General features: G+C 54.2%; 7 protein-coding genes across 7 annotated transcripts; 2 read left to right on the forward strand and 5 right to left on the reverse strand.

Annotated features, from left to right (window-relative positions):
- Positions 1-24: 24 nt before the first annotated feature.
- Positions 25-1683, forward strand: J4E92_001305 (uncharacterized protein; the record flags this gene model as incomplete). The annotated part of the gene is made up of 1 exon (XM_051492717.1): positions 25-1683. One exon carries the CDS (start codon positions 25-27, stop codon positions 1681-1683), a length of 1659 nt encoding a protein of 552 aa, XP_051358229.1.
- A 753-nt stretch (positions 1684-2436) lies between these two features.
- J4E92_001306 (uncharacterized protein) lies at positions 2437-3095 on the reverse strand (the record flags this gene model as incomplete). The annotated part of the gene is made up of 2 exons (XM_051492718.1): positions 2437-2626; positions 2683-3095. 2 exons carry the CDS (start codon positions 3093-3095, stop codon positions 2437-2439), a joined length of 603 nt encoding a protein of 200 aa, XP_051358230.1.
- A 478-nt stretch (positions 3096-3573) lies between these two features.
- J4E92_001307 (uncharacterized protein) lies at positions 3574-7156 on the reverse strand (the record flags this gene model as incomplete). The annotated part of the gene is made up of 6 exons (XM_051492719.1): positions 3574-4775; positions 4830-5091; positions 5139-5632; positions 5722-6476; positions 6529-6806; positions 7040-7156. The coding sequence occupies 6 exons, from the start codon at positions 7154-7156 to the stop codon at positions 3574-3576; spliced, it is 3108 nt and encodes a 1035-aa protein (XP_051358231.1).
- A 672-nt stretch (positions 7157-7828) lies between these two features.
- Positions 7829-10724, forward strand: J4E92_001308 (uncharacterized protein; the record flags this gene model as incomplete). The annotated part of the gene is made up of 4 exons (XM_051492720.1): positions 7829-7858; positions 7906-8342; positions 9082-10266; positions 10319-10724. The coding sequence occupies 4 exons, from the start codon at positions 7829-7831 to the stop codon at positions 10722-10724; spliced, it is 2058 nt and encodes a 685-aa protein (XP_051358232.1).
- Positions 10725-11215: 491 nt separating this feature from the next.
- J4E92_001309 (uncharacterized protein) lies at positions 11216-12993 on the reverse strand (the record flags this gene model as incomplete). The annotated part of the gene is made up of 2 exons (XM_051492721.1): positions 11216-12447; positions 12495-12993. The coding sequence occupies 2 exons, from the start codon at positions 12991-12993 to the stop codon at positions 11216-11218; spliced, it is 1731 nt and encodes a 576-aa protein (XP_051358233.1).
- Positions 12994-13851: 858 nt separating this feature from the next.
- Positions 13852-16601, reverse strand: J4E92_001310 (uncharacterized protein; the record flags this gene model as incomplete). Its single annotated transcript, XM_051492722.1, has 2 exons — positions 13852-16414; positions 16597-16601. 2 exons carry the CDS (start codon positions 16599-16601, stop codon positions 13852-13854), a joined length of 2568 nt encoding a protein of 855 aa, XP_051358234.1.
- Positions 16602-16701: 100 nt separating this feature from the next.
- Positions 16702-19466, reverse strand: J4E92_001311 (uncharacterized protein; the record flags this gene model as incomplete). Its single annotated transcript, XM_051492723.1, has 2 exons — positions 16702-17060; positions 17108-19466. 2 exons carry the CDS (start codon positions 19464-19466, stop codon positions 16702-16704), a joined length of 2718 nt encoding a protein of 905 aa, XP_051358235.1.
- Between the last annotated feature and the right edge of the window lie 48 nt (positions 19467-19514).

The following is a 19514-nucleotide window of genomic DNA, read 5'->3' on the forward strand; positions in this document are numbered from 1 at the left end:
CACCTCTGTTTCTATCTCTTTCTCATGGATTCCAATACCTCTTCGACACCAGTCGCGCGTTCAATCAACGACGAGAAGCCAGCGGAGCCGACCCTTGGCACTCTCGGGAATGCAGCGGAACCGGAGAAGCCTCCGCGCGACATCTCTGGCTGGAAATGGTACCTGACTGTAGTGTCTATCCTGTTCTCCACCTTTCTCTACGCACTTGACGCTACGGTTGTCGCGGACCTCCAGTCTGTCATTGTCGAGGAATTCGGCGGCATCCAGCAGCTGTCGTGGCTGAGTGTTGGCTTCCTGCTCTGCGCTACAGTAACCACTCTTTTTTGGGGACGCATCTACGGCCAATTCGATGCCAAGTGGCTCTACATTTTCCATGTTGCGATCTTCGAGATTGGCTCCGCCATCTGCGGCGCTGCGCCGTCGATGAACGTGATGATTCTCGGCCGTGCCATTACGGGCTTAGGAGGATCTGGTCTGTACGTCGGCTGCATGACGCTTATTGCGAGCACTACCACCATGTCTGAACGTCCGGTCTACGTTTCTGGCACCGGCTTTACCTGGGGTCTCGGCATCGTCCTGGGCCCAGTCATCGGAGGTGCCTTCAGCGAGTCTGCTGTGGGATGGCGATGGGCGTTCTATATCAACCTACTCATCGGCGCGGCGTGCGCTCCAGTCTACCTGTTCCTCATTCCCAGCAAGGATCCTCGGCCCGGTGTCTCGTTCCGCTCGCGAATTACCGACATGGACTATCCAGGCACTATACTGCAGGCCGGCGCGCTGACAACTTTCATTGTTGCCATCAACATGGGTGGTATCTCGTATCCGTGGGACTCAGGCCGGGTTATCGCACTGTTTGTCGTATCCGGTGTTCTGTTCATCATTCTGGGCATACAACAGTATTGGAACATACTCACAACGGAAGCGCGTCGCATCATCCCTGTGCAGTTCTTCCGATCACGGATGGTGCTCATTCTCTTCAGTATCACCGCTGCCGGTGGAGCGTGCTCTTTTGTGCCCATCTACATGGTCCCAATCTTTTTCCAGTTTACCCAGGGCGACGGTCCCCTCGATGCCGGAGTGCGGTTACTCCCTTATATCGTCGTCATGGTCGTTACCGTCTTCATCAATGGTGGCTTGATGTCCAAGTTGGGATACGTCATGCCTTGGTTCCTTGGTGGTGGCGCCCTGGTCGTGATCGGCTCCGCCCTCATGTACACAATCGATCTGGACACTGCTACGGCTCGCGTGTACGGCTTCACAATCCTGATGGGTGTTGGAGTCGGTATGTTCCTCCAGGCGCCATTTTCAGTTGCCCAGGCAGTCGTCGAGCTTGAAAATATTGCGCCAGCGATCAGCTTCATCACTCTGGCTCAGTCTGTGGGCATCACCTTTGCTCTAGCCATCGCCAACGCTATCCTTCTCAACCAAAGCCAGAACAGAATCGAGGGCATTTTGACTGACGTCTCTTCGGCCGATATCCAGGCCGCTATCCTCGGTGCTCGATCGGATATCGTACAAAACCTATCCCCAGAGCTGAAGACTCGCGTTCTTGCTGCCATTGTCAGTGCCATCAGCAAGACCTACAGCCTTACTATTGCCGGTGGCGCTCTTGTCCTGGTCTTGAGCATCTTCATGCCTCGCAAGCGACTCTTCCAGAAGAATGCTGATAGCACTGCTCCCTAAGCTGGCTTTGGTCAACTACCGTTCCTGTCCTGCTTCTCCATTGTCAGTTTGCATTGCCAGAAGCACACAGCTAGCCTCTGTAGATCAGGGGCGGAAGGAAACGCGCGGATACTACAACACCAACACGGATGCAAGCATGCCTTGCACCGGTTAAAATGTACAATTACCCTAATAGATTAATCAACAACCTTCCCTTCATACCACCAAGCATGCTCCTCAGTGACACATCATGAGCCCCAAATTTTAACTGTATCTGTGACTGATGCTGAGTGTCGCGATACGGCGGACAAGCGTACAAAGTAGAGTTCCAAGGTTGGTGATATGCTGGTTGGCCGTGTAGGAGAAAAGGAGCGCTGAGATGACATCACCAGATGCAGCGCCAAGCCATTAGCCCGATCGAGCATCGGCCTTTCCCTATGTCGACTGGTGCACGAGCGTTCAAACCTTCCGTGGGCCATGCCACAGACACACACCCACATGCGCCAATTACACTTATAGCAAACAACGTGCCTTCATTCAAGCTGTAGTTGACACCGCTATCTTTCCCAGCCTCGAACTTTTGTCATATCATTCGGACATGTCATTGCGCGTTACCCAGGTATCTAGAGTCTTCCAAGGTTGACTCGTGCGTTTCGGAGCGGCAATCACCACCCTAACACTACCACGAGGATAAGATCAAACTCGTCATCACTTCGTTCGTGACCGAAAAGTATGCAGCAGTTCATACTCCCCGCTCGTAACCGCGACCCAACCCTAGCGAGGGCTGAGATCATAGTCACTCTTGATGCTATTACACGCAATAGGCACCTCCGCTTCAATCTCCCCCCTTGCAATCTTCTCTTCCTTAGCCTTTCGCTCCTCGCGATAGACCCTCATCTCCTCATCGCGCTCGTTCTTCGATCGCATAGTAAACAGCATGCCGGGTGGGGGGTTCCACCACTGTCTAAACGCCATCGCGTCGAGTCAGCTAATGTCTACATACTCAGTGTACGCACATACTCCTCTGGAATTGTTCTACCATCAGCTCCTCGGTACTTGTCTTCCGTCTCCTGTTTCCACGGCTGTCTATCAAGCCAGGCCTTGATCATCTCTGGCGACATGGGCTTCGCGTCATAGATCTCGTAGTTGCTTATCTGGTCCGGCGGTCCGGGGAGATAGTGTATGACCCTATAGACCCCGTCTTTACCGATGCAACCAATGCAGTGCCTATCTTCATGGTGTTTCGCTGAGTTGAACATGGCGTTGAGCTGTTGTCTGCCAGTCTGAGCTTGCGCAGGTTGGGTAACACCATTACTGCTATTGGGGTCTTCGTCTTGTGTCGTATTCTCTAGATGTGGTTGAGCTTGGCTCAGGTCTTCTCTCTGAGAGGATCCGTCCTGTGGAAGCGGCAGTTGTTCCCTTGGCGAGGACATGATCGTTTCGTTCTCAGTGCTGAAAGGATGCAGCGCTCACTGCTTCTCCGAAAGTATGTCAGTTGCAGACACAGTTGGAAAGAAGAAATCAAAGTAACTCACATGGTGGCGAAGGGAAGATGTAGCGGCTAAGAGCTACAGGCAACATATTGACCCAGTTGTAAGCGACGCATGCGGCGCTGACCCAACCACGTCCTTCATGACGTAGCATCTCACAAATGCAGCAAGATAGAATAGGCAGTAATATACAGCGTTGCGTTCACCCTATGGAAGAGTTGCCGGCGCTTCTGCATGTGACATGGTCTTGTTACGGAACGAGCCAATCGGGATGTACAGTGGTTTCTTACTGCAATGGCCATGATGGCTACGCGGAGTGTGACTGAGCGGAATGCTTTGTATTCGGCGTTCAGTTGAGACAAGAGTACCATTCTCATCAAACTTGATCATGATTGCATAGACCGTCATACTACCCACGAACCTAAGTGTAAAGCTCCTCAGTAAGCGCATTCAGCCCCATCCCCTCCTGCGCAATATCCTCTTCCTTCAAGAAAAGCAACGGCATCTCCACCAAATTCCCCTTAATCGTACTCAGCACCTCCTTAACCTCCCTGACACCCTGTTCGCCCTGAGGGAAGTTCTCTGCAACAACATGGCCCCACTTGTACAAGCTTGGCTTCTTGTTTTCCTTGGCCTTTTGGTCCTGGCCGAAGAAACGAGAGTAGTACTCGTCGTATTGCTTCCAGTTCCTGACTTCGTCGCTGGGGACGGGGTGGAAGATTTTGCCAAAGGCTTGTGTGTTGGTGTGGGCGCGCCAGTTCCATAGGGCTTGGAAGTCGTCGGAGAGGGGGTCTGCGACTTGGAGGTCTTCGGGGGAGCCCCAGTCGTATTGGTTGGGGACGCCGATGGGCTGGTAGTTGGCGTCTGGGCGTTCCATGTCTTGGGGCTTGAGGAGGCCGAGGTGCTTCCTGAAAAGCTCTCTGCGGAGACTGGCTGCGAACTCGGATGCGCGGTAGGGTCGGCCATCCATGTATGAATCGACGGTCTTGGGGTCTTGGATGATAATTGCAATCTCGGAGTCGTGGTCGCCGAGCTGGGAGCGGTCGTTGAGGTTGGCTGAACCGCAGATGACGATCTGATCGTCAGCTATGAGAAGCTTGCTGTGGATGTACAGTTCCTCAGACACGAAGGCGTCCATCTCGTTCTCAGCAGAGCCCTCCCAAGGTACACGACGGATGTCCTCTCCGCCAAGCATGTAGCACTCGCTGACAGTGTCCCAGCGCCCGTCGCCAAGGCCTTGTCGGCCACCGATCTTGACAGCCTCCTGCTGGTAGCGGTCGTAATCGCCGGGTCTGCCCTGGCTCTGTGGGCCACCATCATACTGCTGGTGTCCAGAGGGAGGACGACCGGAGCCGTCCATCTCATATACTCCATACTCCTGAGTGGGTGGTGGGCGGTAGGCTTCGTAGCCACGCGCGTTATCGTGTGCTGCATCGTAACCCTCTTGAGCTTGGTTGTAAGAGACACCGCTACGTTGCTCTGCCTCCTTCATGACCGAGCTGGAGTTGATGCGATCGTAACTGCGAAGGTTGTAGAAGCGGATGTAATCCATCGGGTTGAACCCAGCCCTAGCGATCTCTTCATAGATGGAGTGACCGCCACGGTTGATGGAGTCGTACTGGACTGTGTGACATCATCGTCAGCATAGCACATGCGGAAGAGACGAATCAGACTTACACTCCATGATCGCTCGAGTGCCCAATGCCTCGTCTAGCTTCAAGTCTCCAGCAAAGGCAGGCACTGCAGGAATCATAACGATCATCTTGTACTTCTCACCGTTTCGTGCAGCACGAACGATGCGCTCAACCATGGCCGCACCGATCTTGTTCTTGATCGGCTTCTGCTGATCTCCAGTGGCGGTGATGAAGAACTGGTTCTCAATGTAGATGAAGTGCTTGCTGTTTTTGATGATCTCACAGTAAGCGTTCTGGATAGAGTGCTAGAAGACCGTTAGTTGGTTTCTTCCTGGTCCGAGACATAACTGACCTCAGTAGTGACAAGGTTGTGGCTCCACTTGGCAGAACTGCGGGCGATCTGACAGTCCACCCCACCCCTCTGAGAGCTGTGTTCTGCGTGCGACTGTTGTTGGCCATATTGTCCATGCTCTTGGCCACCGTACTGCTCAAATTTACTCTGCATCTTTTGGCGAAGATGCCCACCAGCACCGTGTCCGAACAGTCCTCGCTCGCCCTCCTCTTCGCGGCCAAATCCGCGTTCACCCTCTTCTTCGCCTTCCAATCCTCGCTGTTGCATCGAGGGTGCCTGTTGAGCTCCGCTGCCGGTGTCCGGTAACCTGGTGTATCTGGAAGATTTGTGAGAATACTTCTCGTCATAGATGAAGTTCCAACGTTGGGCAAAGTGAGTACGAAGATCCTGTACTACAGGACCGGAGAGACACAGCGCTACATCAGACCATCCCATGCGAGAGCTTTGGGTCCTGTCGAGTTTGTTGTTCTCCCAGTGGGTCACGTCTTGGAAGTCTACTCAATGTCAGCAAATATCACCGCCTCACGTAGGAAGAGACCGCCTGTCTTCCGTCTGGAAGTCCCAGAGTACGACGATGACTTACCTAGCATACGAGCGTTGTTGAAGTCTTGACCTGGGAACACGATTCGGTCGATGTTGCCGGGATGCGCGTCAGCAATTGCGTGCTGGTTAGTGTCCCAACGACCGTAGCAAAGATCCAATCCTCCCATGAATGCGATGTGACCGTCAATCAGGCAAAGCTTCTCGTGATGAGCCCAGTACATGACGGTACCCTCGTGGGCACCGTAGATGGCCTTTAGGCCGTCTCCGGGAAGCTGGGCGAGCTTTGCTGGGGTGAAGGACATATTCTTCATTGATGCGAAGAAAGAAGACTGTAGTACCGCCGCGTCTGGCAAATGATCGGGGTGACGGAAGACACCAATGTTGGGGTGGAGGTCTTCCAAGTGGTGTTTGGTATGAGATGAGGAGACTGTAATAGGAGGGGCAATCAGCGGATCTGTCTTTTCCCACTCTTCAAGACTTTTGAATATAACATCTAGGCCGACCCGCGTAAGGCCTTTGGTGAACCTATCCGTCGAACTCGGTAAAAGAGAATGAAGATAGTCTGGTAATGTTGGATTCAAAAACTTACGAGTCAGAGCTTGCGTGACCTCCTTATACACGATGATGTTGACCTTGACGCCGCGTTCTGCTGCCGCATGCAGCAATCGGTCAACCCGGTACTGCTGGTTCTTGGCGGGTGGTCGGCGAAGATACAGCTCGGGAGAGAGCCACCAGTCGAGTATCCAGATAGACTCTTTGGCGCGCTCCAAAGCTATGGAGACAGCATACATGTAGCTACGGATGTCAATTGCCAACTCAGATATTTAATTGGCCGCTCAAAACTTACCTGCACCCGTCAACATACCACTTGGTCTCGTTGCCATGTCGTTCAGGCGCAAAGCTCAAGAAGCGGTGTTGTTGGTGGTACTCTTGCCCGGGCTGTACCTGCCCACCCTGCTGGCCCTGTTGTTGATAGGTACCCGGCGGGGGTTTTTGCGCGTTATCATCGCCGGATATGGCATCCTTGAGGTCGGAAACGAAGCCGTGGAGAGGGTCGTGGATCTTCTTGAAGAACGACATGCCGCCGCTACCCTGGTTGGAGGATGAAGAGGCGGGCTGGTTGTTCTGTGGTGCTAAGGTTAGGAATTTGTAGATCCAAGACAAGCTTCTAGATACGCGTCCTGTCCCTGCAGCGAGCTAGGCGGTGTAAAATAGGAACGCAAGATACGCGAAGACAGTGAATGACGAGGCAGCCCGACGCTATGACTGCCGGGTAGTGGGGCAATTCCACTCCCTCAACAGCGCGATACACAGGGAGCGTACAATGACCGCATGGCGTTTCAAGGGAATGTACTGACCTCTTTTCTGCCAAAGCCAAAACGCCGACCCATGTCACCTATAAGGCCGCGATCTCCCTCGTCGCCCTCCTGCCCATGGTAGTCGCCATATGCCAGATCATCGTCTCGGCGAGACATTGTGCCGGACTGAGGCTTCTGGTGGTTTGCCACTCAGCGCGAAGGATGTAAAGTGGACGGGGTGTGCTGGAGCTTCAGAGCTGGAGCTTGAGGCCGAATTGACCCCGCGTCATCATCTCAGCGCGACGGACCAAGCACATGCAATGCAGGGAAGCCCGAGCGTGCGAGCTGAACATGTGAAACAGACACCAATGAAGTGCGTCTCTGCTGGCCAGGCGCGTACCGGCGCTACCCTGGAGTACCCCACTATGTACGGAGCTTCCCCTCTTTTGACAGCTTCGCCATGCTGCGCGACGTGTCGTGGTAGCAGTTCAAACACGATATCGCATTGCAAACACCAAAGAGAACTGTAGTAGAGCTTTCCTAGATGGTACAAAGCGCCCGCTCAAGAGTCCACACAACTTGTGGGCCGCATGGAGATGCGGCAGACCTGGACGCACATGGATGACGTACCCTTGTATCATCGGCTGCTTGAGAGCTCCTCTTCTTATCTGCCCACGCCGTTACACAACATCGTTGACATAGCCGTCTCCTCAATCTGCTATATCTTTCGCAATGGCTCTCTCATCTCGTCTTGCGCTTTCTGCCAGGTTGGCCTCTCGCACATTTGGATCTGTACGACCTGCTGTCCCTCTCGCAGCTACCCGTTGCTTCCACTCAACGCCTATCGCTATGGCGCAACACCCAATTGCTACTTTGAACGTAAGGAGAGAACGAATGTTTGTCGGGCGACGCTACCAATCGCATAGGAAGAGCTCATCCCGCGCCTGCCTCCCTCCTCCCCGACCCTCTTCGAAGCAAAGAAGAAGAAGAACCTATCTTTCGAAGCCATCGCAAAGCACGTCGGGCGCGATGAAGTAGCAATCGCCGCTCTCTTTTACGGTCAAGCCATGGCATCCGCTGAGGATATCAAGAAGCTGTCTGAAATTCTAGAGATTGACGCTGGGCTGCTCGAATCGCAGCTTGGAGGCTTCCCTAACCGAGGCAGCACGCTCGACATGCCACCAAAGGACCCGACCATCTACCGCCTATACGAGATTGTGCAGAACTATGGACAGGCGTACAAGGCGGTTATGCACGAGAAGTTTGGTGATGGCATCATGAGTGCGATCTCGTTCAGCACAAAGGTAGAGAAGGAGACGGATGACAAGGGCGAGTGGGCCAAGATCACGCTGAGGGGCAAATGGTATGTGATAGTTCATGTATCTTTGAAGGCTACTGACAGAGTTCTAGGCTACCATATTCGCGATTCTAGTCGCATCGTAATAGCAACCAAAGATGTGATCCATGCCAAGTATAGTCTCTTGTCATTGTGATTCTTCGTATCAATACCTCTAGTCATTGCTACTTGTTCTATTCAATTGTCGCATCGTATTTGGAGTGCTGCGGTTCTTGCCGTGGGATCCATGCTTGTTGTCCATGGTGGGGTTGTTGTTGATCTATGGAACAGCTTCCTAGGTGAGAGCGCAAACCCACCGCTCTTGCCCATAATCTCCCTCACCTGCCATGCTTGCCTAACTCATCCTCACCCCCCTAGCTTTCCCCTCGCTACATAAACACCTCGAGCTAGAGGAATCCATCCTTCCAACACCACCATCTTTTCTGCATCCGCTCGGCCACGACCAATTTCTTCCTTCAGCACACGGTCGACCAAAACAAACGTCTCTCACACCTGGGAAACGGCTCAGTCAACACACAATCCTTTACCCATATCTTGCGGCACGCTGCTCGTCCTCACAGCAGAGAAGCTTTGACGGCTGCGCACTTACGTCACCTTTACTGGTACTACTATACACCCAGGGCTGCCCATCAAACCAGCGTAACCAAGGCGACAACCCACATTGTTCGCACGCGCAGGTGAGCGCAGCTCTAATGCCGCGGTCTTTGATTGCCTTCTGACTAACTCCGCACATAGTAGAAACGAGTCACGCTCGTACCTCCAAGAACCACCCCCACGAACTCACGAGAGTCGATCACGACCACGAAGCCAAGATGCCAGCCACACTTGAGCCAATCCGACGCGTCAAGTGTACCTACAAAGACTGCAACATGTCTTTCGAGACAGAGAAGATCATGAAGAATCATAAGAAGAACACTGATGAACACGAGTACTGTCACAAGTGTGATGAAGACTTCGATACTTTCGAGGACTACGCCATGCACAAGATCACGCGTCCAGAAGAGCACAACCTGGCATGCCGTGTCTGCGGTGACGAGTTCAAGAGCAAGTCAGGCCTGAAGCGCCATATTGAGCTCAATCACAAGGTCAACCAGAAGCTCACGTGCATTGGCTGCCAGAAGTCTTTCTACCGCGCATGCCTCTTCATCGAGCATCTTGAGTTCGGCCACTGCGACGTCATTTCCGCAGCCCAGTTTCAAGGCCACATTGTTCACAAACATCTGATTACAGACTTGTTGAAGGACGGCCAGCAATTGACTCGCTTCCTGCAGAAGACGTCCAAGTACGAGGCAGCCATCGACGATGATGTTCGGAGGACTGGGGTTTCACTTGACGACGATCCTCTCGACGACGAGCATGAGATAGGAGACGTCCAGTACGAGGCGATCAAGCCGGAGAAATCCGAAGATGAGGATCCCCCAGTCTTCTATGGCCGGTACCCTCCTCTTCCCTCTCAGGCCAAGTCCATTCCGGACGTAGACGCGGCAATCGCGCCGATGATGGGTGGCATCTCTCTTAACGGAGATGCTGGCAATGACTCCGATTGTTCAACAGCCGTTGGATCTCCTGTCGTCACTGGCTATCCTGCACGTACTGGTTCTCTTCCCGGACACTCTCATCAAGGTCAGAGTTGCTCTTCTATCCATGAAGGCTCCGCCGTTCAAAGCTCAAACACCCAATCATCCAGTCGCCAGACCAAGGTCTGGGGCTCCCGCAAGGGCAAAACAACAAGCTCTGTCCTGTTCCCCAACGCTAAGCCCAAGGCTCCTCCCAGCGACTTCTCCATCTCCGCCCACGACGAAACCATGGAAAAGGAGCACGGTCCCAACCTCCTCAGCGATCGTTTCTGGGATCCTATGAGTGACGACTGGAACCCCGACCGGTTCTACGACCCCATCGTCAGCAAGTACTTCTGTCCCTTCATCTGCGAGTAAGTCCATCATCCCATCCTTAGCCCTCTTGCCTTGCTAACCCTTCCCCAGACAGTCTTTCCCCATACCCAGCGACCTAAACACGCACATCCTAGGCGATCACCGCATAACCCGCATGAAATGCCCCAAGTGCCTCAAATACTTCAAACACGCCACTGCACTCATGGCGCACTGCGAGTCGCGTGGTGCCCGCTGCAATATCAACCAGACGGACAACTTCGCCATCTTCCTCGACCGTATGTCTGGGGGCTTCCTGGGTGTCGAGGAGAAGATTCGGCCTGATCACCTTAATACGCGTTCTGTTATGATCCAGAACTCGGAGACGGGCCATATGGAGCTGTACAAGCCGCCGGTTGCGAGCTATCTCCAGTATGAGGTTACGACGCCCCCGGATTGGAAGAATCCGGTTAGGCAGGGTGTGACGATTGGGGGCATGGGCGGGGGATCGCGGTGGTGAAGTGAGGTGATGGTGGTGCGGTAGGGATGAGATGGAGTTTATGTGTGTGACTTTGGTGACGAAAACCCTGAGACGAGATTGATTAACTCAGGGACTAGTCGGTATCTGGTGGATTGCACATGGCAATATCACGGTGGCACTAGATTTCATTTCTCCTGATCGGAGTGCTTTTCTGTGCTCTCCCGGGTCGATCAATCATGATGGTATGTAGAGAAAAATGTACCCAACTTGGCAACACAAAAATGCAGTTTTCCAAAGCATCTCATACAAGAAAAAACCTAAACAGGTCTGTAGCCTACACCGACGCCAGGCCACCTATCTTGTATGCTTTCAGGTTAATGTAGGCTGCAGTCCTGTTCAGCGTTTTTCTTGGTTGACGTGAAAATTGAATCTTTGGTATCTATGCTCCATCAATTCTGAATGCAGAGGCCGTTGATTGTAAACCACAAAATTCACATCTCATCTTTATCTCAGCTACCCACTTTCCGCATCTACATAATCCGTCCCACGGCCATCTCCGCCATCATATTAGGCAAATGACTTGGATTCAAACTCCTCTTACTCGGCGCGTCCGTCGTCGTAAGATTGAGGCTTCCCATGTCGCACCATGAGACTCCGTTCGTCGTAATTGGCTGAGATATCGTTAGCATAACATACTCTCCAACGTATAGCACCAAATATGTGCCTGGGGAGAAGCGGGGACTTACCAAACAGCTCAAATGTTTACACCAACTACACGTATTCCGCCACTCGTAAAAGTTCCGCAGCAGCAGAATAAATCCGATAAACACCGCCACCAGCCCGCCCGCACGGACAAGCCACCACGCCCACCAGAGCGGCTTCCTCCCCTTGAAGAAGCCCACGGGCTGCTTCGCAAACGCCGTAATCTTGCTATTGCTAGTCTTTGGTTTACTTCCCTCATCTCCGTCCGCACCGAGCGATGCGGAATGGGCTAGCGGTGCCGTATCCACCGTCGCATACGGGGGTTCACTCTGGCCCGTGCGTGCGCGCAGCGATTCGGGAGAATGGATAATGCAGATACCCAGTACGATGCCCATGAGGAAGCCGCCGATGTGGGAGAAATTATCCAGACCGGGGAGTAGACCGATGACGAAAGCGATGGCCATGTCGAGGAGGAGGAAGAGGAGGTCTTTGACGGGGCTGCGGCGTGTAGACCAGTTGTACAGTAAATCCAGCATGGTGAGAGCGAGGACGCCGAAAAGGGATCCAGATGCGCCGACGGAGGTAATGCCGTCGGGGGCGTAGTTGCCACCTAGGACGAAACCGAAGATGCCAGCGGAGAAGTATACGAGGGCGAAGCGGAGGGGACCGATTTCCTTCTCCATGTCGCGGCCTAGTGTCCACTGGAGGAGCATGTTGAAGCCGATGTGAATAAGTCCTGCGTGGAGGAAGATGGGTGTGATGAAGCGCCACCATTGGTTGGGTTCATGGCTGCGGTCTTTGAAGTCTGTGACGGAGGTTTGGTCGGGGACGCCGCTGCCCATGCCGCAGAGTTCGGCGAGGGTGCATTTGTTGTCTGTGAGGGTCGTCGTGTTGGGGCACGGCCAGTCTACGACGGGGCCTGGCTGCGCTTCGATGACGCGCTTGATGTTGTGCATGCAGGGTGTGAAGCGCGCGCCCATGTTGATGAGGACGTAGGGCGAGGGGCCGATCATGATGTTGAAGTTGGGTTTCGTTTGGATGGGGCTGCCTGTTAACATGCCTGGGGGGTGTTAGTCTGTTTCCTATACTGACAGACGCCAGACGTACCATTCTTGATCAGTTCTCCCACGAATACACCGACTTGCACCGCAGTAAGGATATACACAACCCACGTCACCCGTCCACTAAACATGCCTTTCTTCTTTTTGCTCTTTCTCCGCCTCGGTTCTACGCCCATGCCATAGTACTCTGGGTCACCGTTATACCGCGTCGGACTGCTGCCATCCATCTTCGGTTGGTTCTGAAGCGGTATTGCGTTCTGGTCGGCAAACGGGTCTGGTTGCCGCGCGTACGGGTCGTTGATGTGTGCCGTCGAGCTATATTGTGTGGGAGGTTGGTACGAGGTATTTGAATACGATGTATCGATGGGGTAGCCGCCGAGGGCTCCGCTGCTTGCGGTTTGGGTTGGGTAGGGCCGGTCGCCAAAGGGCGTGCTGACGGGCGAAATGGAATGTTGCGTGTGATTGCTGGGTATCGGTGGCAGAGGCCCATCGTTCCTGTCATGCGACTGCCCTTGGGTGTTGCCGTAGTAGTCGTTGGCCGCCATGGTGGGCAGGCACTTGTGGTGGTGTTAGGAAGGCGCAAAGGTACACAACGTGATGCGCAACAGTAGCAGGTGTACGTCGTGTCGAAGGGCGCAATACAGGCGAGGTCGACTCTGTCGAACAATGAAGTTGTGGGGTAGACGAAGGGTTTGGCCTTGCTTAAGCTGGGGGGCGTGCGACGACTCGTCGTCTCCGGAACAAGCCTCGCGCAAGCCTTGTGTAAGTCCAGGGGTTCCTTCGGCGTCTCGGAAACACGAAAGAGGAACAAGAAGAACACGTTAATCCAAAAACTCAGGCACCCGCTGTTATATGACCAACGCCAGCACACAATGCAGCAACGAAGCGAATGTAGGAAACGAGAGGCTGAGGGTTGCGGTTTGCGTATGCAGAGGCCGACCGGGGGCTCAGAAAGCGAGTGATGCGCAACTCAGCCCCAGCTGTGGAACCGGTAAAGGATGCTGTACCCTACAACCTAGCGTCTAAGCGGCGATCTGTGGCGTAGACGTGCTAATAATAACTGCCGCACACCTTGGAGTCACTGATATACACGGAATTGACATAGAAAGTGGCGATGTGAATGTACGATGTATCTAGTTTTAGTTGTCGCATTTTGGCGACTGCGCGCTGGCATGGAACCACGTGCAAACCCCTGGAGCTTGTGGCAGTTACCGTTGCGCTGCTGCTGCCACTGCGGAAAGTGGAGCTGGCATTCGCACTAACAGGTATAAGATCCACTTGTTTACGCGGACAGTGAGACATGCGTCACCTACATCATCAGGTATGCATGCTGATCCCAAGATCCTCTCCTGATGATGCTGATGCAAAATGCAAAGAATATTACTGTATTCAACCTATCTCGTCTACAGCGGCGGTAAGCTTTCTCTGCAATTCGGACACATAAGTCGATATCGCATCCACCCTTCCAAACACCCAGTATGGAATATGTGCCGACAAGGCGTAACCATGTACTGCCTTCTCTGTAGAATCATACTCGTCCCGCCCATGCCAGCCACGCTGCTCTCATCAGCGCCTGCGGGTATGACAGGGACTTCGATGTCGTTGGCGCAGATACTGCAGTCGAATACTTTTTTGCCTTTCGATTTGGATTCACCTGAGGCTTTGGACGATTCGCTCTCGGGGACAGAGGCGTCGATTGTGGTGGGTGAGTCTGTGGAGGTGGTGATGTTGAGGGGCATTGTTGCGCCTTCTTCGTCTTCGCGCAGAATGGGGTGGTAATCGTATGCGGGGGGTGCCCATCCGTCTCTGATGAAGAAGCGTGGACCTAACATTTCCTGGCTCACCAACACTACCACTTGAATCCACACCCACCCTGCCAGGAAACCCATTGCTCTCCAGTCTGTTCTTGAAAACAGTACGTTGTCTTCTTTCATGTAAAAGTACGCTACAGGTGCGATGCGGGCCACGCTCGTTCCTACAACGTAGTCCCAGCGCAGTGCTCGCCGGCAGTTGCGCATGATGTTCCGGTAGATCTGCGGTGCCCAGAACGAGAGGTAGATGAAGGTGATGACGTCGAAGTAAATCGCGCGATACGTCGTGCGAGCTGTCCCGAAGTGTATAGTTACAAAGAACAGAACGATGAGCATGAGGCAAAAGCGGCTGTACAGTGCACCAAGCTCGGCCCGGGGATTCGCATTCGTTGTCGTAGCGCCGCCTGGAGTGGGCGTATTATTTGGGCTCGGAGTGAGGTCTTCGTCGGGGTCGTCCTGGTCTGGTGCGATGATGATGGGAGTAGGTGGACGTGGCGGTCGAGCGGCAGTAGCTGGCAAAGGTAAACCGCCATCGGTGGGCGGTGTTGGAGCTGCAGGCTCAGGAGCCGGAGTTGGGGTCGTAGTAGTAGTTGCTGGACTTCGTTGTCGCTCCTGACGGGCTCTCTCCGCTGCTTGCACAGACCAGATATCCATCAAGAAGCGAAGATGGGTCAGTACAGAGAAAAGCGCTATGAACGCAATACTGTAGAGCGCCAACTGTGCCGTACCGAGGAAGAAGTACATGAAGATGAGAATCAAGAATGTGAAGCCATCTCCAAGGGCCATCATAGCAATAGTATAGAAGCTGACCCGGCTGCGCATGGACGGCGTTGCGGTCTCTTTCATCTGCTTAAGAGTGAAGGAAAGTTGGAACGCAAGACTGATGGCAAAAGCGAGGATGCCGTGTCTCGCGCGCACATTGAAATCTTCTGTCTTGGATCCAACCAGGTGCATGGCTTCTGATGGGGGGAAGTCTGGAGGACCTTTTGACTCAATCACGAAACCACAATCTGGAGAGAAGCCCACCATGGACATGGCATGAGGGATATCGTGTGGGATAGGAGCGCCAGTAGGAAAGCGGAGCTCGTGCTCGAGCCAGTCCATGTCGACGTTGGATTGACTTGGAAACTCTTGTAGATACAAGACGAACTCGCAGTGGTGCCCTTGAAACATGCCTTCATTGTTGCCCTCCGCAGCGGATGTCCAGGGGTTCCAGTTCGGGAAAGCTCTCTTCTCTTGCCGTTCTATAGCTTCGCGTATCGTCCAATTGAGGAACTCCTGGGACGTCGAGTAGAAGTAAGGAGTAACCTGCAGATGAGGCAAAGCGAAGATGCCCGCGAACCGATCACTCGTAGTCGTCAGAACAGCAGTTCCACTCTTCAAAAAATGAACGCCGTGTGCCACGAACTCCCACCAATTCCCCCCAAAGCTGTCTTTGTCTCCGATTACCACTTTCGCGCTGATCTCAGATATAGTCTTGTTCGCATTCCTCCGCATTCTATCTTCCAGCTCTGTGACGTGTATCCGCAACGGTCCACCTGCACCAGTCAGGTTCCTGTCGTATACCGCCATGTTTCCGAAGGGATCGTCGGGTATGGCTGAGGCGTTGCCCATGTCGCTGGGATGCCGTATGCGACTCAGAGGCGAGCGCGTCCATTCTCCCTGCACGTAACCAGACAGGTTCTTGTATACCGGCATGCCAGCTTCCCCCTCCTGCAGTGGTCCATCCAGCATGCCCTTCCATCCATCTCCCAGTAGTCGCTCAGACTGCGCCTTTGCCTTCTGCCTCACTGGGTCCAGCAAGTCCCACGCAAAGCCATCCTCATCCCGCAGCCCAGTGACATTGAGCCACCTGTCCTTCCTTGGGTTGAAATCGCCGTATCGCGTCCGATTCAGGATATCGAGTTGGTAGTATTCGCGCTCGATGAGCTCTCGGTAACGGGTGCGCGCATTGAAGGTTGGCTGTTGCTGTTCGGGCGAGTTGATGAGCAGCAGCAGGATTATAAAGAAGAGAAAAGATCGGGGGTCTCTTCTAGTTTCCATCAGGGCGGCTTCGGTCGTGCATGAGCCGCCATGGAGCGGGTGGATGCAGGCAGGCGGGAATGCAACGGTAGGTAGCGTTGGACGGATGACGTGCGCAGATCCGAGGTCTCGACTAACGCGTGTCTGCTATCAACGTATAGGGTCCACGCACGACAGCTTGGCAAAAGGTAGCTCTCACAATTATCATCATTTCACATGTTCAGAGTTTGGATGTATCTATCTATCGATTTCGGCCAAAGGGCAAGAGGGGTATTGGGTCAATTCTATGTACACCGAGAAAGCGGGCAAGATTACTTCATCATGGCCTATCCTAAACACCTGCAAACGCCTCCATGCTGATCCTTTTCTTCGTACGCGTAAGCCGTGACTCTTTCAAATAGCATAAGGGCATAACAACATCTACTGCATCGGGCTGCTAATCGCTGGTGGCGCAGCCTCCAGGTCAACACGCTGGACCGTCTGGCGCAGGTCATTGCTGCTGCGGACGAGGTTGCCGAAGTACTTGCGAGCGATTTCGGTTTCCGCCTTGAGCTTCGTTGTCTCCTCCTTCTGCAGCTGGAGCTTCTCGACGTTCCTCTGCAGGCCGATGCGGACATCGTTAGCAGGGCCCTTGAGTGCACGGCGAACCTCGGAGCTGATGCGAAGGGCGTTGGAGTGTGTGTAGTCGATCGCTGAAAGTTGTTGAGATAGCTTTGCACTGAGACGGTGAGGTAGCGACTTGGGCACGGAAGCCAAGACGTATGATACTCCGAGAGCAACTATAGACGTTAGTACAGGTCGAATAACAGCGAAAGGATGTGCTTACCACCAGCGATGAGACCGGGAATGATCAGTCTCCTCATGTTGCTCGTACCCATGACCTTTGCAGCACCAAGGGCACCGTCTAGCCAGCCGACGCCGCCGACTAACCTGCCACCTACTACACCGGCAACAGTCATGGCCATACCAGCCCCGGCAGCCTTCTCTTGTCGTTCCCATAGACTGGCGACATCGAAGAAGTCCCATAGGTCGATGTCGATGTCCACTTGGCGCGCGAGAGCGTGCACTGACTTCCTAAACATCCTCTCTGGGCGGAACATGACATCGGCATACAGGTTGTTACCAAGATGTAAAACACCCAAGTTCTTAATGCCGTTGTAGCCTTGTACCGCTTGGGTTCGTGCATGTTCTTCGCACAAGCGAACCGCTTCGGTGATCTCGTGGAGCATGGAGTCTCTGATATCCTCGGCGTACTGGTAGGCTGAGAAAAGGCCAGGGTATTCGATGCCAAGATCCTGCTCTGCCACCCTAGCGATAGAGTTGTTGAGCGTGTCCCGGGTGTGGCCATAGACATCTGATGTTGTGTCTTCGACCATACGATCAACTGCCTCTCCAGCTTCTGTCCGTGACTTCTTTGACTCTTCGAACTCGGGCTCGAGCGCCTGGATCTCCTTGGTGACACGGTCCAATTCGCTCTGGGAGACATCGCGGTTGACAGTGGCAAGGTTGTTCATGTCTCCTAGCACGTTGAGGAGATAGGTCTTGGCGGGTGCCAGCTTGGATCGCGCCCTCTTCTCCAATACGAAACGTCGCAACGAGGCCTCGAGATCAGCAAAGTCGCGCTGCTTCTCTGCTTCCTTGCCCTTTCCTTTGTCAGAGGGGTCATCATCGCCGTCGTCATCCGGGGGGCTCCCTCCTCCACCCATGGGAATGGCGTTACTGGAGACGAAATGCACCAGTTCGCTGGACTCCTTGAATGTGGCGGGACTGAGATTGGCGACTTGCTTCAGGATCATTTCCTGGCAACGGTTCTGATCGCGGATGGTGTCGAAGCCGTTGACCACCATGAACATGTATGCCTTCTCTCGCGCAGCGGTGAAGATGAAGTTCTTGGCGGACTCGGTGAAGTGGTTGGCGGCAGAAACGACGAAGACGACAACGTCAATCTCTTCTTGGCGAGCGAAAACGGCGGTTGTCTTCAAAGAGTCGGCGTTCAGACCCGGGGCGTCGATGAGAGCGATGTCGACGACTCCGTTGTTGAGAAGAGATTCATCCACGTCCCGGATGTCCTTGACGTAGATCTTGCATTGTGAGAAGTGGTCGTTGTCAATGACGATCTTCTCAAGGTCCTTCAAGTCGAATACAACATAGGTGCTCTCGTCGTTGCGGTTGTATGTCGAGCCGATGGGAATCGCGTGGACCTCTTCGACTCCGCCGTTCTCTCTGAAGTCAAGCACCTCGCAGAATATGCTTGTGCAGGGCTGCTGGTCTTCGGGGAGGACCTTGCGTCGGAGGAGGGCGTTGCAGAAGGTTGACTTTCCGGCGTTGAGATCTCCGGTGACCAGGACCTTGCTCGATGTGTCCTCGATACGCTCTTTGAGAGAGAAGAGGTGGCGTATGCTCTGCTGGATCTGTCCGTCGAGGAGAGAGGCAACCGAGTTCTTCTCGAGCGAGTGTACCAGGTCTGTCTGGTTCCGGCCTCCCATGCGCAATTCCAACTTCAGGACGGAGAAGTCGTGGGCCAGCTGTGGCGTGACCAGTCTGGGCTCCTCCTTGCGTTTCTGTTCGGCGGCTGAGCTCGATTCGCCGAAGTCGTCTCCAATCGTCGTGCCCGCTCGGCGGGGTCCGCGCGGTCGTTCGGGGGAGCGCATGTCGGGGTCGAAGTTGCCCATGGCCGACTGTGTGTGCTGCAGGCCGGGCCGTGATTCGTTGCGGAGATGTGCTTTTTGCTTTTCTGCCACCTGGACCGAGGGGTAGTGGGCCGGCCATTTCAGGTTCATCTCTTGGAAACTCTTCAGCGTCTCGATGGTGCCAGCAATGGCGCGGCCGAGGGCGTTCTTGTTCTGGTTGTAGCGCAGTTGCAGGACATGGCTGCGCTGGCGTTCGTGTTCGGCGTTCCCTGACCCGGCAGACAGCATCGGTGATGGCCTGTCTTCGCCAATGTTAGACCGCCAATTCATGCCGCTGCCTTCGCCGTCTTGCATACTTCCGCCGTAGCCAGAGTCCTCGTCGAGCATCGAGACGAGGCGGGCGGCGGCGTCGCTCGTGGTGCTGCCGCCGCCGACCGTCATGTATCCGGGTCCAGCATTCCGGCGCGGGACGAAGTCGTCGGATTGGCCACGGCGGCCGCTGCTGGAGGACTCGCCGGGCGAGGAGGGGCGGCCGTTGCGTCGATCGGGATTCATCGAGGTGGTTCGGGTGGTTGCGCTATGAGGAGGGGCGCATGTCGTGAT

This window comes from Alternaria infectoria (genome assembly GCF_024043175.1).
Source record: "Alternaria infectoria strain BMP 0036 chromosome Unknown scaffold_1, whole genome shotgun sequence".
In the NCBI taxonomy this organism is placed as follows: Eukaryota; Fungi; Ascomycota; class Dothideomycetes; order Pleosporales; family Pleosporaceae; genus Alternaria; species Alternaria infectoria.